Source organism: Giraffa tippelskirchi, chromosome 2, assembly GCF_054371585.1.
Source record: "Giraffa tippelskirchi isolate mGirTip1 chromosome 2, T2T-mGirTip1v1.2.pri, whole genome shotgun sequence".
In the NCBI taxonomy this organism is placed as follows: Eukaryota; Metazoa; Chordata; class Mammalia; order Artiodactyla; family Giraffidae; genus Giraffa; species Giraffa tippelskirchi.
The window spans coordinates 971,006-990,641 of NC_137276.1; the positions used below are offsets into that span (position 1 = coordinate 971,006).

The 19,636-nt window shown below is 57.6% G+C and overlaps 1 protein-coding gene across 3 annotated transcripts in view; it reads right to left on the bottom strand.

Moving 5' to 3' along the window:
* INPP5A (inositol polyphosphate-5-phosphatase A) overlaps positions 1-19,636 on the bottom strand; it is a 158,784-nt gene that overhangs the window by 97,924 nt on the left and 41,224 nt on the right. For all 3 annotated transcript variants that reach the window (XM_081572856.1, XM_081572858.1, XM_081572859.1), the window contains exon 2: positions 3,389-3,430. In XM_081572856.1, the coding sequence (XP_081428982.1) occupies positions 3,389-3,430 (42 nt within the window). The remainder of the gene's footprint in view (positions 1-3,388; positions 3,431-19,636) is intronic.

Consider the following 19,636-nt stretch of genomic DNA (forward strand, 5'->3'; position numbering starts at 1 on the left):
GTAAATAACAAATATCTATTATGTAAATAGTCGTCGCCACTCGCTCATTTCTCGTGTCTGTGTGTGAGCCAACGCCCCACGTGACGTCAACACACATGCGGCAGTCCTGCGGCCGGCTGAGGACGGCACCTTCTTCCTGGGACACACAGATGTCAGGCGGGAGGCTCTGACGTCAAACTCGAGGCAGAATTCAGGGGGGCATTTATTTATCCTCATCTCTGCGCAGCTCCTCACTCTCATCCAGCTGAGAGCTGAGCACACCCCATGCACACTCCCGGGCGCCGACGCAGCCGCAAGACGGGCTTGGTTGCAAGTGTTACAGTCGCCTCCTGCCAACCTGGCCACAGGCTGAGGAATGAGGCTCGGGGATCATGGGAGGCCTCAGGTCTGGCGGCAGCCTCCTCCAGGGCCTTCCTGGGGACCCCACGATCAGGGTCCGGGGCCCCCGGCCCAGCACCGTCTCTCCGCAGCACAGTGGAGGCCCCCCGGGGTGTGTCCAGCCTACCTGCATGCGGCGGGTGCCTCCCGAGCCTCGTCTGTCCGTGCGAGGTGCTCACCCCAGGGGCCCCAGGGACCTCAGGCCTCATAGGAGAACGGGCTGCAGCACATAAGCAGGGGACACAGACGTCCAGGCCAGGTGTCTGGAGCCTGCGCCTCCAGAATGCGCGTTCAGGCACAGGAAGCCACAGAGCAAGACAAGGCTGGGAGGCTGGGAGGGCCTCTCGAGGGGCAGCAACCTCAGGGGCTAGGAGGCGGCCCCGCGCGGACCCCCAGCTCTCGGCCCCTGAGACAGGAAGCAGGAGGGTGGCAGGATCCGGGTTCCCTTTGCAGGGCACACTGCTGCTCTCAGAGGAAGGAGGGGGTGAGGCGGCCGTGAAGGGCCCGGGAAGCCTACCACTGGCCCGGAGGAGGAGGGTGAGGCGGGGCTGGCCCTGCGGCTGCGCTGGGCAGGCGTCAGATGCCGGGAGGGTCAGGGCCGGGACACGCATGGGGAGGTGTGGGGCCCAGCTGGGGTGACGCCAGGCTCTGCACCTTCTGGAAGGTGGACCACCCTCCGCGGTGCCGAGACCATGTTCGGACGGAACACGTGAGAACCCCAGCTCAGAGCCAAGGACGGGAACACGAACAGCATTTTCTCCTGCTCCTACATTTTCACAGCATCAAGTTTTACAAAAATGGCAAAAATTATTCCAAGGATTCTAGGAAAATGAAGGTTCTACCCAGTTCCCTTTGTAAAAACAGGTAAAACCTCCTTTGAGAAATATCAGAACTGCATAATAGAGACTCCAGGATTAAAAATAAGAAGGACAGCCCGCAGCCCTCTCCCTGGACTGGCCGTGGTCTGGGCAAGGCCGTTCCGGCCCAGTCCTGCAGCTGCCGGGCCGCGGGCGGCAGGGGTCACCTCACTGACCGGGTCAGCCCAGGAAGTGAGGGGGGCCTGTGCTGCTGAGGTTTCTTCCCCCCAGAGAGGCTGCACCTGCAGACCAGGGCTCTCCTCCCGCCGCACGCGCTGGTCCCCAGGCCAAGGCGCGTGTTCCGGGGAGGAGACGGGCACCCGGACACTGACTTGAAGGAAAACGCCTGCCCGCCCCCTGGGCTCCGCTTCGGGGAACAGCCTGACAGGCTGTGTGTGCGGCTGGGAGGCTGGGAAGGGGCACCCCCTGCGGCCTGTGTCGCAAGGAGTGGAGCTACCTGGCTCTGAACTACCCCCCCCGGACCACCACCAGTGAGTGTCCTGAGCTCATGGCAACTCCAGGTCATCAGTAAAATGGAGGCAAAGGAGGTCAGACGTGAGCCCCAGGACTCCAGCCTGCTTCCCAACTGCCCCAGGGGCGCTCATAGACGGCAGCCCCCAGGGACTCTCACGGAGGGTGGCCCCCGGGGGCTCTTGCGGAGGGCTCTCCGGACGGCGGCCAGCATCTGCACAGGCCTCCCGCCTGCTCCCGTGGGGCGATCACTGCCAGGACCCCTCTGAGCCCGGACGCAGGTCCGCCACCCGCCACCACCCCCGACGTGCTCCCACCGCGTCTCACACCCGCCAGGGGTCAGCTGTGAAAAGCAATCACACACACCCAGCAGCGGTTCTGGCCAGACTGACGGACGGCAGGGAGCAGACGGGGGGGGGCTCCACACACCAGGACCTCGCACTCCACAGTCAGCCTGGGCAGCCGCTGGGGCCTGACTGTGCCTCCAAGGTGACCCTCTCTGGGAAAGGGGCCTCGCACGCCCCAAAGGGCCAGCTGCTGGCCGGGAGCTGACCCCACAGCTCTGCCAGGCCAGGCTTTGGCCAGGGGCCCTGAGGCCGCTGCCCACCCGGGCGGGTGAAATGCGGGGAAGGACGGGCTCGGAACCCGCCGTGATGGAAACAAGGCCCACGCCCCACCAGACCCTCCCCTGGCACCTCACGCCCACCCCACCCTCCTGGGCCTCGGATGGGAACCCCGTCCCTGTTGGCCGAGACCACTCCCCCCTCCAACGGCCCAGGCCCTTCCTGCTGGACCTCGAGCCTCTCAGTTCTGGAGAGGACCTACTACCCCACCCTGTCCCTCACCAGTGGCCGGAGCATCTGGGGTGTGTGGACCGCCCACACCGGCAGACTGGACAAGCACCTGCCCCCAACGCCAGCGTGGATGGCAGGAGTCGGACAGCTGGGACACAGAGGGCCCCCAAGCGGACCCGCCGCAGGGCCAGCTCCCAGCCCCAGGGGCTCAGCGGCCTGGGGCCGCCCGACACCCGCACCTCCTCCTGCCCTCAAAGCACACGCGCCACCCGGCAGACCCGTGCCTTGGCCACACTGTCCCACGCCGGCCTCCAGGGGCCACAGTCACCGGGCAGCCCTGGCCGAGCAGGACGCCATTCGCCCACCAGTTCCCAGAGGCCTCTCAGATGCCCCACGGGGGGTTCCACGTGCGTCATCCGCCCAGGGAACACGGGCTCCAGGAGCAGAGCCCTCTGTCGACCCTGCAGAGCCGACCCTGACATCCAGGAGAGAGCTGAGCACAGACGCGGGGCCCCACGGGGGGGCCGGGAAGGGACAACTCGCCCGACAGGCCTCGCTTGGAGCCTCTGGCCAGAGTCCAGCCCCAGCGTCACCGTGCCTTCTGCCCAGACCCTGGGCGCGCACACGGGCTTTGCTGCCTCCACTCTGCACCCCAGGTCCTCCTGAAGGTCCCCGCTGACAAGCAGAGCCCTAGCCAGGGGCATCTGAGAAGGGAGGGGCCTCCGAGGAGGAACCGCGAAGTGGGAGACCACGCCCCCGCCCCGCCAGCCTCCCCTGCCTCCCTCGCCTCGCCCTGACCCTGAGGACAGCGGAGGCCGCAGGATGAGCCCTGGCCTCCAGCAGCCTGAGCCGCTCCCTCATGTGGGCCGGCTGCCGCCCGGCTCTTACCTGATAAAACTCCCGAAGCCAGTTCTTCTGGAGGTTTTCTGGCTGTAAATTAAAGAGAAAAAAGAAGATGGTCAGGCCCGTGGCACAGCCAGGCAGCCGCGAGCAGAGGCGAACATGATGGCCCACCTGCATGTTCACTGCAGGGCTGGGTCACAGCGGGGTGGGGGCCCCTTCTGCCCCGGGGCCTGGTCTGCCGCTCAGCGGGGATGAGGGGCGGGCACTGGAGCCTGGACCCACAGCTGACCCCAGCCCTGCTCGGTCCTCAGCAGTGGGGGTCCCTGGAAGGGCTGCCTGGACCCAGGCCAGGGCGTCAGGCAGGACCCAGCAGCGTGGGGTCCCAGGACTGGCCCGAGAACCGGCAAAGAGCTGCGTGGCCCCAAGTGTCGGCTTAGGCCTGCGGGCCCCGGGGAAGAGCCGGCACAGGGCACAGGGTCCCTGAGAAAATGGGGGTGCGCCTCTTCCCACACGTCCCGCCGGGCTCCTGGACCCCCGGACCAGCCAGCCGAGTGGAGCACACAGCCCCACCCAACTCAGCATGGCCAAGGCGCTGAGACGGGGACGGGAGACATACGGGGACCCTCAACGGGCGGTGCAGAGCTTCAGACCTGGGAGACGCGAAGGCCCTGAGACCCAGTGACAGCAGCAGTGTCCACGCCGCTGGGCCGCACTCAGAAACGGGGAAGATGCTGAATCTGACGCCGCCTGGTATCCACCACAACTCAGAACAACCAAACAACCCAGCTCCCCTCGGGACTCACACCCCAGATCCAAGCAGGGCGCCGGGCACCGAGGCGGCGGGTGGAGCCAGGGGCCGGGCTGACCACGGCTGGGCCCAACACAGCAGCAGCAGCGCCACAGGCAGAGGCTGCCACCAGCGGAGGTTTCTATGTGTCCTGAAAAGCAGGAAGACTGGACTGTGGACAGACTAATGAACAAAGAGGAAAAATGGCTGCAGACCCGGAGCCTCACAGACCACAGAGCAGGGGGCGGAGGACGTCCCAGGCACCTGCCGGACAAAGACGGCGGCCGGAGTCCAGCCAGGTGTGGGGTCTGCCAGTCCCCAAGGCCAGGTTCGGGAGCCAAGCCCCCTCTGCCACCCTCACAGGCGAGCAAAGAGACCGGCAGCAGGAGACCGGCAGCCCGGAGAAGCCCCGGCAGAGTCTGAGCCGCGCACGGGCACCGCCACAGATGCCGAAAGTCAATCGCTGGGCTTCAGAGAAACGCACGCCGGAGCCAGAGGGATCCCGCCTCACACCCTTGGGAGGCTGACAGCAGAGAGCAGCGCACGCGGGGAGTCTGTGCAGACACGGATGGGGCCGCGGGCGCCGTGGGAAACAGCGTGGACTTGCCGTGTGGCCCAGCGATGTGCTGCAAGACACGGAAATGCTCATCCACAGAGACAGAGCCACGAGCGCTCGCAGCAGCAGACCAGCAGCCGAAAGGCAGGCACCACCCAGAGACCCATCAGATCACGGACGGAGAGATAAGACACGTGGTCACACCCCGCGGCAGCCACGGACTCAGGCCACACGTGGACAGGCCTCAGAAACACCATGCCCATGAGAGAGGCCAGGCTCCAGCTCACCCAGCGTACGGAACTGGCAGGTCCACAGACAGGGCAGACCGCTGCCGGCCCCGGGGTCCAAGGAGTGGAGCTGGGCTGTGCCGACCACGGGGAGGGCGGCTCTGCTTTGAGAGCAGGGACAACACGGAAGTGGGCGCCCCTCTCCCTCAGACCCCGCTGACCCCCACCTGAGCCAGGGACACAGAGCACCCCGCACCGGGGCCAGCACAGGGGCAGGGGCCACGGGCAGTCGGCCTTGGGCCCCGAGGCGATCAAAGGAAGAGGACTTTCAGTGCAAGGCCCCCAATTCCACCCCCAGTCCTGTCTGAGGACAAAGGGGTGGGTCTGGGGGCTCAGAGGGCCCCACCAGCGTTTCAGCAGCCTTTCCACACCAGCGCCCATGGGCTCGGCCTGGAGACAGAGGAAGAAGAGACTTGGTCCAGAGTCCTGTTGTCCAGGGGCACGGCTGGATGTAAGGCCCTAGCCCCACACTCGACCCCACGGCCCCACCCGACACACGTGTCCACGACATCCTCGCCAAAACCCTGCAGGAAGCCGCCCTCAGCGGGAGACCAGAGGCCTCACGACGAGCTGAACTGCTGCCATTTAAGACCCCTCACCACATTCCCAATCGACCCACAGGACAGGAATGACCGGGACGCTCCACCCTGTCCCCGGCCCAGGACTCAACCCGTGTGACTGCCCAGGTGGGCCCGTGAAGTCTGCAAGGGCGAGGACCACCCACCTTCCTAAAACTGAGCTCCCCACCTCGGGCGCCCGGGGCTCACTCCCTGCAGGAGGCGTCAAGGAGTCGCCACAGAGCTGCTGCTCAGGGGGCTTGAGCCTGGAGCCAGAGGAGAGGCCTGGGGTGGGCACAGAGCAGGGAGAGTCAGGCCCCCGACAGCAGGCAGGCTCACGCTGCACTGGGGGCGCGACGTCACCATGTTTGAACTAAGGGTCCTGCTCGAGGAAGGGCCGCGTGAACTAAGGGTCCTGCACTAGATAGGGCCGCGTGAACTAAGGGTCCTGCACTAGGAAGGGCCGCGTGAACTAACGGTCCTGCACTAGATAGAGCCGCGTGAACTAAGGGTCCTGCACTAGGAAGGGCCGCATGAACCAAGGGTCCTGCACTAGGAAGGGACACGTGAACTAAGGGTCCTGCACTAGGAAGGGACACGTGAACTAAGGGTCCTGCACTAGGAAGGGACACGTGAACTAAGGGTCCTGCACTAGATAGAGCCGCGTGAACTAAGGGTCCTGCTCGAGGAAGGGCCGCGTGAACTAAGGGTCCTGCTCTAGGAAGGGCCGCATGAACCAAGGGTCCTGCACTAGGAAGGGACACGTGAACTAAGGGTCCTGCACTAGGAAGGGCCGCGTGAACTAAGGGTCCTGCTCGAGGAAGGGCCGCGTGAACTAAGGGTCCTGCTCGAGGAAGGGCCGCGTGAACTAAGGGTCCTGCACCAGGAAGGGCCGCGTGAACTAAGGGTCCCGCACTAGATAGAGCCACGTGAACTAAGGGTCCCGCACCAGGAAGGGCCGCGTGAACTAAGGGTCCTGCTCGAGGAAGGGCCGCGTGAACTAAGGGTCCTGCACTAGGAAGGGCCGCGTGAACTAACGGTCCTGCACTAGATAGGGCCGCGTGAACTAAGGGTCCTGCTCTAGGAAGGGCCGCATGAACCAAGGGTCCTGCACTAGGAAGGGACACGTGAACTAAGGGTCCTGCACTAGGAAGGGCCGCGTGAACTAAGGGTCCTGCTCGAGGAAGGGCCGCGTGAACTAAGGGTCCTGCTCGAGGAAGGGCCGCGTGAACTAAGGGTCCTGCTCGAGGAAGGGCCGCGTGAACTAAGGGTCCTGCACTAGGAAGGGCCGCGTGAACTAAGGGTCCTGCACTAGATAGAGCCGCGTGAACTAAGGGTCCTGCTCGAGGAAGGGCCGCGTGAACTAAGGGTCCTGCACCAGGAAGGGCCGCGTGAACTAAGGGTCCTGCACTAGGAAGGGCCGCGTGAACTAAGGGTCCTGCACTAGATAGGGCCGCGTGAACTAAGGGTCCTGCACTAGGAAGGGCCGCGTGAACTAAGGGTCCCGCACCAGGAAGGGCCGCGTGAACTAAGGGTCCTGCACTAGATAGAGCCGCGTGAACTAAGGGTCCTGCTCGAGGAAGGGCCGCGTGAACTAAGGGTCCTGCACCAGGAAGGGCCGCGTGAACTAAGGGTCCTGCACCAGGAAGGGCCGCGTGAACTAAGGGTCCTGCTCGAGGAAGGGCCGCGTGAACTAAGGGTCCTGCTCTAGGAAGGGCCGCATGAACCAAGGGTCCTGCACTAGGAAGGGACACGTGAACTAAGGGTCCTGCACTAGGAAGGGCCGCGTGAACTAAGGGTCCTGCTCGAGGAAGGGCCGCGTGAACTAAGGGTCCTGCTCGAGGAAGGGCCGCGTGAACTAAGGGTCCCGCACTAGGAAGGGCCGCGTGAACTAAGGGTCCCGCACCAGGAAGGGCCGCGTGAACTAAGGGTCCTGCTCGAGGAAGGGCCGCGTGAACTAAGGGTCCCGCTCGAGGAAGGGCCGCGTGAACTAAGGGTCCTGCTCGAGGAAGGGCCGCGTGAACTAAGGGTCCCGCACTAGGAAGGGCCGCGTGAACTAAGGGTCCCGCACTAGGAAGGGCCGCGTGAACTAAGGGTCCTGCTCGAGGAAGGGCCGCGTGAACTAAGGGTCCTGCTCGAGGAAGGGCCGCGTGAACTAAGGGTCCTGCACCAGGAAGGGCCGCGTGAACTAAGGGTCCCGCACTAGGAAGGGCCGCGTGAACTAAGGGTCCTGCACTAGGAAGGGCCGCGTGAACTAAGGGTCCTGCTCGAGGAAGGGCCGCGTGAACTAAGGGTCCTGCTCGAGGAAGGGCCGCGTGAACTAAGGGTCCCGCACTAGGAAGGGCCGCGTGAACTAAGGGTCCTGCTCGAGGAAGGGCCGCGTGAACTAAGGGTCCTGCACTAGGAAGGGCAGCGTGAACTAAGGGTCCTGCACTAGATAGGGCCGCGTGAACTAAGGGTCCCGCACTAGATAGAGCCACGTGAACTAAGGGTCCCGCACCAGGAAGGGCCGCGTGAACTAAGGGTCCTGCTCGAGGAAGGGCCGCGTGAACTAAGGGTCCTGCTCGAGGAAGGGCCGCGTGAACTAAGGGTCCTGCACTAGGAAGGGCCGCGTGAACTAAGGGTCCTGCTCGAGGAAGGGCCGCGTGAACTAAGGGTCCCGCTCGAGGAAGGGCCGCGTGAACTAAGGGTCCTGCTCGAGGAAGGGCCGCGTGAACTAAGGGTCCCGCACTAGGAAGGGCCGCGTGAACTAAGGGTCCCGCACTAGGAAGGGCCGCGTGAACTAAGGGTCCTGCTCGAGGAAGGGCCGCGTGAACTAAGGGTCCTGCTCGAGGAAGGGCCGCGTGAACTAAGGGTCCTGCACCAGGAAGGGCCGCGTGAACTAAGGGTCCTGCTCTAGGAAGGGCCGCGTGAACTAAGGGTCCTGCACTAGGAAGGGACACGTGAACTAAGGGTCCCGCACCAGGAAGGGCCGCGTGAACTAAGGGTCCCGCACTAGGAAGGGCCGCGTGAACTAAGGGTCCTGCACTAGGAAGGGCCGCGTGAACTAAGGGTCCTGCTCGAGGAAGGGCCGCGTGAACTAAGGGTCCTGCTCGAGGAAGGGCCGCGTGAACTAAGGGTCCCGCACTAGGAAGGGCCGCGTGAACTAAGGGTCCTGCTCGAGGAAGGGCCGCGTGAACTAAGGGTCCTGCACTAGGAAGGGCCGCGTGAACTAAGGGTCCTGCACTAGATAGGGCCGCGTGAACTAAGGGTCCCGCACTAGATAGAGCCGCGTGAACTAAGGGTCCTGCTCGAGGAAGGGCCGCGTGAACTAAGGGTCCTGCTCGAGGAAGGGCCGCGTGAACTAAGGGTCCTGCTCGAGGAAGGGCCGCGTGAACTAAGGGTCCTGCACCAGGAAGGGCCGCGTGAACTAAGGGTCCTGCTCGAGGAAGGGCCGCGTGAACTAAGGGTCCCGCACTAGGAAGGGCCGCGTGAACTAAGGGTCCCGCACTAGGAAGGGCCGCGTGAACTAAGGGTCCTGCACTAGGAAGGGCCGCGTGAACTAAGGGTCCTGCTCGAGGAAGGGCCGCGTGAACTAAGGGTCCCGCACTAGATAGAGCCGCGTGAACTAAGGGTCCCGCACTAGATAGAGCCGCGTGAACTAAGGGTCCCGCACTAGATAGAGCCGCGTGAACTAAGGGTCCCGCACTAGGAAGGGCCGCGTGAACTAAGGGTCCTGCTCGAGGAAGGGCCGCGTGAACTAAGGGTCCCGCACTAGGAAGGGCCGCGTGAACTAAGGGTCCCGCACCAGGAAGGGCCGCGTGAACTAAGGGTCCCGCACTAGGAAGGGCCGCGTGAACTAAGGGTCCCGCACTAGGAAGGGCCGCGTGAACTAAGGGTCCCGCACCAGGAAGGGCCGCGTGAACTAAGGGTCCCGCACTAGATAGAGCCGCGTGAACTAAGGGTCCCGCACTAGGAAGGGCCGCGTGAACTAAGGGTCCCGCACTAGGAAGGGCCGCGTGAACTAAGGGTCCTGCTCGAGGAAGGGCCGCGTGAACTAAGGGTCCCGCACTAGGAAGGGCCGCGTGAACTAAGGGTCCCGCACTAGGAAGGGCCGCGTGAACTAAGGGTCCTGCTCGAGGAAGGGCCGCGTGAACTAAGGGTCCCGCACTAGGAAGGGCCGCGTGAACTAAGGGTCCCGCACTAGGAAGGGCCGCGTGAACTAAGGGTCCTGCACTAGGAAGGGCCGCGTGAACTAAGGGTCCTGCTCGAGGAAGGGCCGCGTGAACTAAGGGTCCTGCACTAGGAAGGGCCGCGTGAACTAAGGGTCCTGCTCGAGGAAGGGCCGCGTGAACTAAGGGTCCTGCTCGAGGAAGGGCCGCGTGAACTAAGGGTCCTGCACTAGGAAGGGCCGCGTGAACTAAGGGTCCTGCTCGAGGAAGGGCCGCGTGAACTAAGGGTCCTGCTCGAGGAAGGGCCGCGTGAACTAAGGGTCCTGCTCGAGGAAGGGCCGCGTGAACTAAGGGTCCTGCACCAGGAAGGGCCGCGTGAACTAAGGGTCCTGCACTAGGAAGGGCTGAGTGAAGCACTCGGGCCGGAGGGCCTCCCTTTCCCGAGACAGACTGGACACTGGCCACAGGCAAGGCACTTGCCCGGTGGGTCCCCGGGAGAACACGGGCATGTGGATGAAGCAGGCTGCCCTGCGTGACTCTGGACAGCGCTGGCTGGAATCAATATGGGGACACAGGCCTGCGGTGTCCCCTGTAATGGAGACCACGCGCACAGGCCACGGGCTGAGACGACAGACCTCTCTGCGCGGCCTGGGCTCCGTCCCCGGCACCGACACTGGGCTCTCAGGCCTCCGCTCCTACCATCCCTACCGGCTACGCAGAACCGGGGCCAGGTCCTCCACGGCCACACCCACACACGCGTGCACACACCCACACCTGCACACTGAGAGCACACAGTCCCACATGTGCACACACGAGTGCACACACCTGCACGCACACACACTCCCATGTGCACACATCACACCCACCCACATGTGTGCACACATGAGCGCACGCATGACCATGAGTGCACAGCCACACATGCACACACGCATACACGTATGCGCACACACCCACACATGTAGACACACAAGTGCACACACACATGTGCGTGTGTACGCATACCAGCACCTGGACTTGGCCCTGTGGGGACGGAGAGCACGGCTCATGGCCTGCCCTCCCCCGTCCCAGGCCCGCACACCCTCCTGTAAGTGGGCGCCCACTCTGCCACCACCCAGGAGGCCCTGGCCACACTGACAAGAGTGTGCTCCACAGCGGCTCACACGGAAGCCCACCTGCTCCAGGGACCCTCAGCCCCAAGCAGCTTGTAAGTAAGTCATCTGGGCACCCTGCTGCGGCCTGTGAAACGGATCAGAATCCTCTGCGCGTGGTCAGGCCCACAGCCCGGGGGCGGTCCTGCCAGGTCAACGCCCTAAGAGCAGCGCGGGGACGCTCCACAGGGCGGCCATGTAGGGAAGGGGCGGCAGGACCTGAGGCTCCTCTGAGCGGACTCTGGGTCCCCAGCTCGCTTAGATCACCAGCGTGACTCTCAGCCCAGGCAGCTGTGGGTTGCCCGAAACCATTAACCCAACAGTCCTAATAAAAGTGCTTTAAACAAAGATACAGCCATGTTTATGTTTGGAGAGGCCTCCAGAGGCTGTGGGATAATTAAAGGGCAGCTCTAAACAGACAACAGGGGGCGAGAGTGTCCAGGGGCTCCAGCCCACCTGTGCATCGGGGCCAGGCTGATCCACTCGCTGACCTGGCCCGGGCACTCTTCCTGGCCAGCATCTCACCGCCCAGCTGACTGCTGGCCCCTCAGCCCCTCCGGCTCCCTGTGGGTTGTCCGCTCACCCCTGACCTCCACACGGGGACGTCCCTCTCCCATCACAAGCACTCCTCACGGCCTCGCCCAACTCCGGAACCCCCAGCCTGGACCCTGAGTGCTGAGGGGGCAGCACCATGACCCCAGGCCACTGGGCCTTGGGCTCCTCTGCCCTCCCTGCTCTCACACTCACACACTCATGCAGACACACTCTCACACAGATACACATGCTCACACACTCACACATGCACATGCCAACACAGAGAGACAGTGCATGCTCACATGCATGTGGACACACACAGATACACACATGTTCACACTCATACACACATGTGCACATGTGGACACATGCATGCTCACACATGTGCCCATGTGGGCAGACATATACACAAAGATACACACATGCTCACACATTCACACACATCAGGCACACGCACACACATGCACACACACAAAGATACACACTCACATGCTCCCACACGTGCACATGCGGACACACACTCACATACATATGCAGGAACACACAGATACACACACATGCTCACACTCATACACACATGTGCACATGTGGACACACGCATGATCACACACATGCATGTGTTGGCAGACATACACACAAAGATACACACTCACACACATGCTCACACATTCACACACATTACTCACACTCACACATGCACACAAATATACACACTTACACGTGCACATGAAGACACACACTCTCACACACAAGCACACACAGATACACACACATGCTCACATACACATGTGGAAACACACATGCTGACATACATTTGCACATGCAGACACACAGATACACACACATGCTCACATGCACATATGGACACACACATGCAGACATGCATATGCACATGCAGGCACACTGCTCACACACATGTGCACATGTAGGGACACACACACATGCAGACACACAGATACTCATAGGCTAACATGCTCCCACAAAGATACATGCTCACACACGCCCATGTGCACATGTGGACACACACATGCAGACACACACAGACACACACTCACATGCTCACAAACGTGCACATACATTCACATACGCTGACACACGCATGCTCTCTCTCACACACACGCCTGCACCCCCCTGCCCCTCCCCAGCTCCTCCATCCGTCTGTCCTTCGCCTCTGCCGCAGGAGCTGCTCTCGGCCAGGCCTGGAGGCCTCCTCGTAGTTGCAGCCTGTATTTGGCTAATGCAGAGTTATTTTTAAAACCACTCAAGTAAGAATAAAAGATAAACACACATACTAGTTCTTAAAGAAATACTCTCATTTCAGCCCAAAGCGGGGACCAGGCCGGCTCTATGAGCTCAGAGAGCGTATGCCGCCCTGAGCTCTCAAGCACCCTGTTTGCAGAACAGAAACTGTCAGAACACGCTGGGAAATGTGAAAAATACTCATTCTTCCCAAATGTGAAATTCTATTTCTGGAAGTCGATCCTAGAAAAAAGTAATCCTAAACAACAAAAATGTTCTGCACACAAAGAAGTTCATGATGGCATTGTTTATAAGAGTTCAAGTTAAGAATACCACAGAGTTACTGATAAAGAAAGTCACGTGGGCCATCTGCAGAACGGAAGGAGGCGGCAACAGAAAGAAATTCCTGAAACGGTAAATAAGTCCTGAGTATAAACATGCTGGGAAAGACTGAAGGCAGGAGAAGGGGACGACAGAGGATGAGATGGTTGGATGGCATCACCAACAGGACGGACATGAGTTGGAGCAGGCTCCGGAGTTGGCGATGGACAGGGAAGCCTGACGTGCTGCAGTCCACGGGGTGTCAAAGAGTCGGACACGACTGAGCGACTGAACTGAACCGGTGCTGCTCACACAACACCGCAAACAGGCTGTGATGCCTGTTACAAAAGGCTGAAAGGATAAGGTGCATTTACCAAAAAATATATACACAACATCCGATGAGCATATGTTAGCACGGAAGCAGTTCACACGTGAACGGAGGTGGGAGGAGCGGCCGGCGACTCACGGCCACGCACACGCCCTCCGGACCGGCCCACGGCACGGCCGCCTGCCGGGAAGCCCCTGCAGACCTGGCCGCCCGCGCCCACGGCGTCCGCCCCCGGCCCACGTTCAAGCTGGACGCCCCCGTGGTCCACGAGGAGGGCGGCGCTGAGTGGGGGGCGCACGTGGGCGCGCTCTGGCCGGCTGCCGCTCCAAACTCTCCATCAGGGCGATGAAGAAAGACGGGGACCGAGCGCCCAAAGATTGAGCGGCTGTATCGGAAGCAATTTCTTCTTTTAGTTTCTTCTTTTTAGTATGTTTATAATTACATTACTTTCATATCTTTATCTCTTAATTTTAAAGGCTTGAGGAAGAGAAAAACAATGAAAGCTCTCAGAATACTTTGGCAACGTTTGAAACAACCGCTCTTCCTTTAAACAATTAAAAAAAAAAAAAGGCAAAGGACAAACAGGGAAAAGTATTTGCAGCTTATATGAAAGGTATTGGGCTAATCTGCTGATTATTGCACGAAAATACGCCAGAAAACCAACAACTCACACACCACACCACACACATACACACCACACACACACACACACCACCACAAACCCACACCACACACACACCACACCACACACACACCACCACAAACCCACACCACACACACACACACACACCACCACAAACCCACACCACACACATACATATACCCCACACACACACCACACCACACACATACACACCACACACACACCACCACCACAAACTCACACCACACACATACACACCACACACACACACACACCACCACAAACCCACACCACACACATACACACCACACCACACACACACCACAACCCCACACCACACACACACCACACACACACCACACCACACACACACCACACACACCACACCACACACACCACACACACACACACCACCACCACAAACCTACACCACACACATACATATACCCCCACACACACACCACACCACACACACACACCACCACAAACCCACACCACCCACACACCACACCACACACACACACACCATCACAACCCCACACCACACACCATCACAAACCCACACCACCCACATACATATACCCCCACACACACACCACACCACACACATACACACCATCACAACCCCACACCACACACCATCACAAACCCACACCACCCACATACATATACCCCCACACACACACCACACCACACACATACACACCACACACACACACACCATCACAAACCCACACCACACACATACATATACCCCCACACACACACCACACCACACACACACCACCACCACAAACCCGCACCACACACATACACACCACACACACACACACACCACCACAAACCCACACCACATATATACATATACCCCACACACACACACCCCACACCACAAACATACACACACTACACACACACACACACCATCAGAAACCCACACCACACACATACATATACCCCCACAAACACACCACACCACACACACACACACACCGCCACAAACCCACACCACACACATATATATACCCACACACACCACCACAAACCCACACCACACACACACCACACCACACACACACACCCCACACCACAAACATACACACACCACACACACACCACACCACACACACACACCACACACACACACCACACCACACACACACACACACACACACACCATCACAAACCCACACCACACACATACATATACCCCACACATACACACCACACCACACACACACCACATACAACAACACAAACACACACACACACAAATACAAACATGCTCAAAGCCATCTGTGGCTAGTGACCACTGGCCTGGATGAAGCAAATTTCAGAAAGTTTCCATCAACACAGGAAGCTTCTCTGACTCCAGATCAGTGCGGTCTAATCGCTCTATGTGATGATAAGAACGTTCTCTATCTGCACCAGCTGAATTTCCACTTGAAATGGGCTACTGTGACTAAACAAGTGAATTTAAATTTTTGCTTAATTTTGACTAAATCAATTGAAATTAGCCATTACTAGACAATACACCTCTGGATAACAGAAAAGGAAGAAAAACTTTGAGGTCTGTCATGAAAAAAACATATAATATGGCTGAAATAGAAAGGAGAGAAAGACAGCGTACAAAAGGGAGAACTTCAAGTCAATCTCACAAAGCAGTGCAAATGCCCCGTTACAGAATGCAGTAGCAAATAGAAAATTCGCAATCACAACTACGTGCAATAACCCATGATGGAATGAATGGACGGTTCAACATGAGGAAAGCCTCTAATGCAACTGACCAACAAAATGAAGAAAAGCAGATGATTATCTCTACAGTGACGGAGAAGTTAACCAGAAATTGGCAGAGGAAGGGCTTGGCTGGAGCTCTGCCAGCTGTGGGAGGACGTGTCCGCTGTAAGCCTTCCCGTCTCACTTCAGGGACGGAGGAGGGGGAGATGAGGCTCGCGTGAGGGTCACATCCCAGCAGCAGAGGCCCCCCAGCAGAGACAGACATCAGCAGACTGCAGGTCACCTTGCCCCCCTCCTACCCCACACGAGGATGCTCCAGGGCAACAGTTGTGGACTCCAGACGGGAGAGGGCAAGACACAGGGGCCCCCAAACCAGGACACCTGGCGGGGGGGCGGAAAACCCAAGACACAGGGGCCCCCAAACCAGGGCAGCGGGGGGCAGGGGGCAAACCCTCTGACATCACAGCCAGAGCTGACAGTAAACACAGCTCCACTCCCAGCCCACACTGTAGGCCTCAGTCCCTACGACCCAACTCATCATGTGCAGGTTTCAACAAAAATTACAAGGCAAGAGAAAATCAGTCTAAACGTGAGTGATTGATATTTATCGATTGGCTGCACCACACAGCTTTTGAATCTTAGTTCCCTAAACAGGGCTAGAAGCTGGGCCACCGGCAGTTGGGAGCTCACAGTCCTAGTCACTAGCATGTATGCACGCTCAGTCGCTTCAGTCGTGTCTGACTCTCTGCAGCCCCATGTACTGTAGTCCGCCAGGCTCATCTCTCCATGGCATTCTCCCGGCAAGAGTGCTGGAATGGGCTGTCATGCTCTCCTCCAGGGGATCTTCCTGACCCAGGGATCGAACCAGAGACTCCTGCCTCACAGGCAGATTCTTTCCCGCTGAGCCATCAGCAAAGCCCCGTAATCACTGGACCTACAGGGAATTCCCTAAAGACATTTTAAAAAACGCATCAGAATCAGACTCAATTATCACACAGATTTTGGAATTACCAGAAAGAGACTTTAAAATAACTGTGACAGAAAAAGTGGACAATTTTCAGGAACAGATGGGTAACATAAGCAGAGTGATAGAAACTCTGAGAACCGAAGGAAACACTGGAAATCAGAAACACTAACAAAAATGAAGTCTGCCTTCGATGGCTCGTGAACAGATTAGACACAGCCAAGGAAACGGTAAGCTTGAAGATATGGCAATAGAAGCTTCTAAAACTGAAATGCAGAGGTTATAGAAATGAAAAAAATTACAGAACATCCAAGAATTGTAACACAACTTCAAAAGATAAAATGTACATAAAACAGCAACATCAGAAGAAAGAGAGAAAAGGGCAGATGAAAAGTCTGAAGAAACAATGGCCAAGAACTCTGCAAAGTTATGACCGACGGCAGGTCCCCAGGGCTCACAGAGCACCGAGCAGGAGGAACACTGAAACGTCTACACCTCATCTGAGACATTTAGGCACAGTTGCTGAAAGCAAAAGACGAGGAGAAACGTTGAAATAAGGAAGGAAACAAACGCACCTAATCTATAGAGGAACAAGGATGAGAATTACAGTGAACTTGACAAAAACCACACGAGCAAGGAGAGCGTGAATAGAAATGCTTCATGTGGGTGGAAAAAAAAACAAAACACCAACCCAGAATTATGTATCCACCAAAATTATCTTCCAAAAGTAAAGGGGAAATAGACTTAAACTTGGACAAACAAAACTGAGGAGATTCATAACCAGTAGACGTGAACCTGAAAGTAATGTCTTCAAAAGTTTTTCAGGGAGAAAGAAAATTATATAGGTCAAAATAAGGGGATTTAAATAAGGGGAAGAAATAAATGAAGGTTAAAAAAATTAACTGAAAAGTTCTTCAATAGAAGCAACATTTATGATAAAACCATAATCAACCAGGATTTGGTAAGTGCTTCCTGAGCGGGCAGAATTCCAACAGGCCTCCAGGGGCCCCACCTGGGCATTCAGTCCCGCCTGGGGCAGGGGTGACTCTGTGAGATGCCACTCCCCCAACTGGCTAACACGTGGCCAAGATGAAAGGGATTCTGCAGAGGTAAGGAAATTCCAAAATTAGCAGATCTTAAGTTAATCAAAAGGGGGATTTTCTCAGGTAGGTCCGACCTTATCTGGTATCAGGTGAGTCATTTAAAAGGGTCTAAAGGTCAGAATCTGGAAGCAAAGGATCTCTTCTTTGCCACTGAGAAGAAGCAAGATGCCATGAGTTGTACAGCCTGGGGAGCTGACCCGCAGCCTGTCTGTCCTGGGGGCTCCAGATGAGCAGGCAGACCCTGAGGAGGGGACCCAGCACAGTGTCCCACCTCCCACCCCACAGAAGAGTGACATGGGGGGTGCTGAGCTAAGTCCGTGACGGCCTGTTGCACAGCACAGAAAACCCGTCATGTCCTCGACGGTGCAGACACAAGTGTGTGTGTACAGGAAAATGAAAGGCGTGTGACTTTAAACATTTTCCCCACTCTGATTTTACTGGATGTAATGTCTGTCTGTAATGTCTGAACTGAATGTCTGTGGTAAGGATCTAACTTACAACGTTATCCAAGTGGTTAAACCGTGTGCGTGACCCTTGCTCCTGGTTGTATTGCGTGGCCAGTCTGTCTGTGCCTTCCTCCCTGTCTCCTTCCAATAACCAGTCTTATCAGGTATTTATTTCACTCACATAATCAAACAAACAACTCAACGTTTCCTTAGTTTACTGTTTTCCTGAGCTTTTCCTGTTTCTTACTCAGAAATGTTTGGATTTATGTTTATCCTTCTCACGTTCCTTCAGTTTATGGCACAGTTCTCTATTTTATTTTGACTAAAGTGCTTTCTTTATTACTATCACAACTTTGACTATCACAGAGTATATTTATTAGAAAAACGCCATAGCACGCACACCTCTGCACCTCATCCCAACGCCAGTCCCTTCTTCCTGGGGACAGGCCAGCCACGCCAGCCACTCCTGGAAAGGTCAGGCATCTGGCAAGGGCGCCCACCATTTCCACGTCCATGCCACCTTATATCCAAGGCACAAAGGGATGGCATCACGTGAGAAGCAGCCACAGGCGTCATGGCAGAGTGGGTGACAGGCTGCCCGCATCACAGAGGACGACAGTGCGTCTGGGAAACCCGTGGAGCAGGCGGCAAAACCAAAACAAACAGCAAAAGAATTTTGGGGGAAAATGGCAGGATAAAAAAATTAACATACAAAACTCGACAGCAGTCATAAATACAAACAATAGCCAGTCAGAAGGTGCGTGGGCAAAGAAAGCCCCGTTTATAACAGCAACATAAGAAAAGGTACCAGTGAGGAATAAACTTTAAGATGTGACAATTTTACAAGGGAAAAGTGTTAAGACATTCCTGGCAGAGACAAGAGTCAGACGTGAGTCACCGGAGTGCCCGGAGGTCCTCAGCCTGACTCAGGCGGAGCGTCAGCGCTGATCCCCAGAGAGTCACCCACCCCACCCAGCTCCACAGATAAGCGGTTCTAAAGTTCATTTGGAGAAATGAGCCATAATGACTCAAAGTTCGAATACCATTTTTAAAGAGAATGATGTGTTCAACTACAAGTTTTTAAAACTTGCATGGCAAAAAAATTTAGTAAAATCAAAACCTGTGAAACTGATTGAAAATATTTGTAATATATATCGGGGCGAAGAGCTTATCTTCCTAATATTTGAAGAATTCTTTAAAATCCAGGGAAAAAAGGGAAAATATGAAAAAACCCAAACAGCATCACAGAAAAGACATCTGGCCAACTTCCCAAAGTCCAATCGGAAATCAAAGCGGGGCACGTAGGGATCCAAACTGCTTTCACCCTGCAGGACAGCAGCCTCCAGGACGGGCAGCGGCAGGAGCATTGGGGTGGGGGCGGGGCTGAGAGAGAGACCCCAGGCCCATGGAGACCCCACGCCATGGGGAAACCAGCGAAAGCAACACATGGAAGAGACTGGGCCACGGGACTCAGTCCGACTGGGCAGCTTTG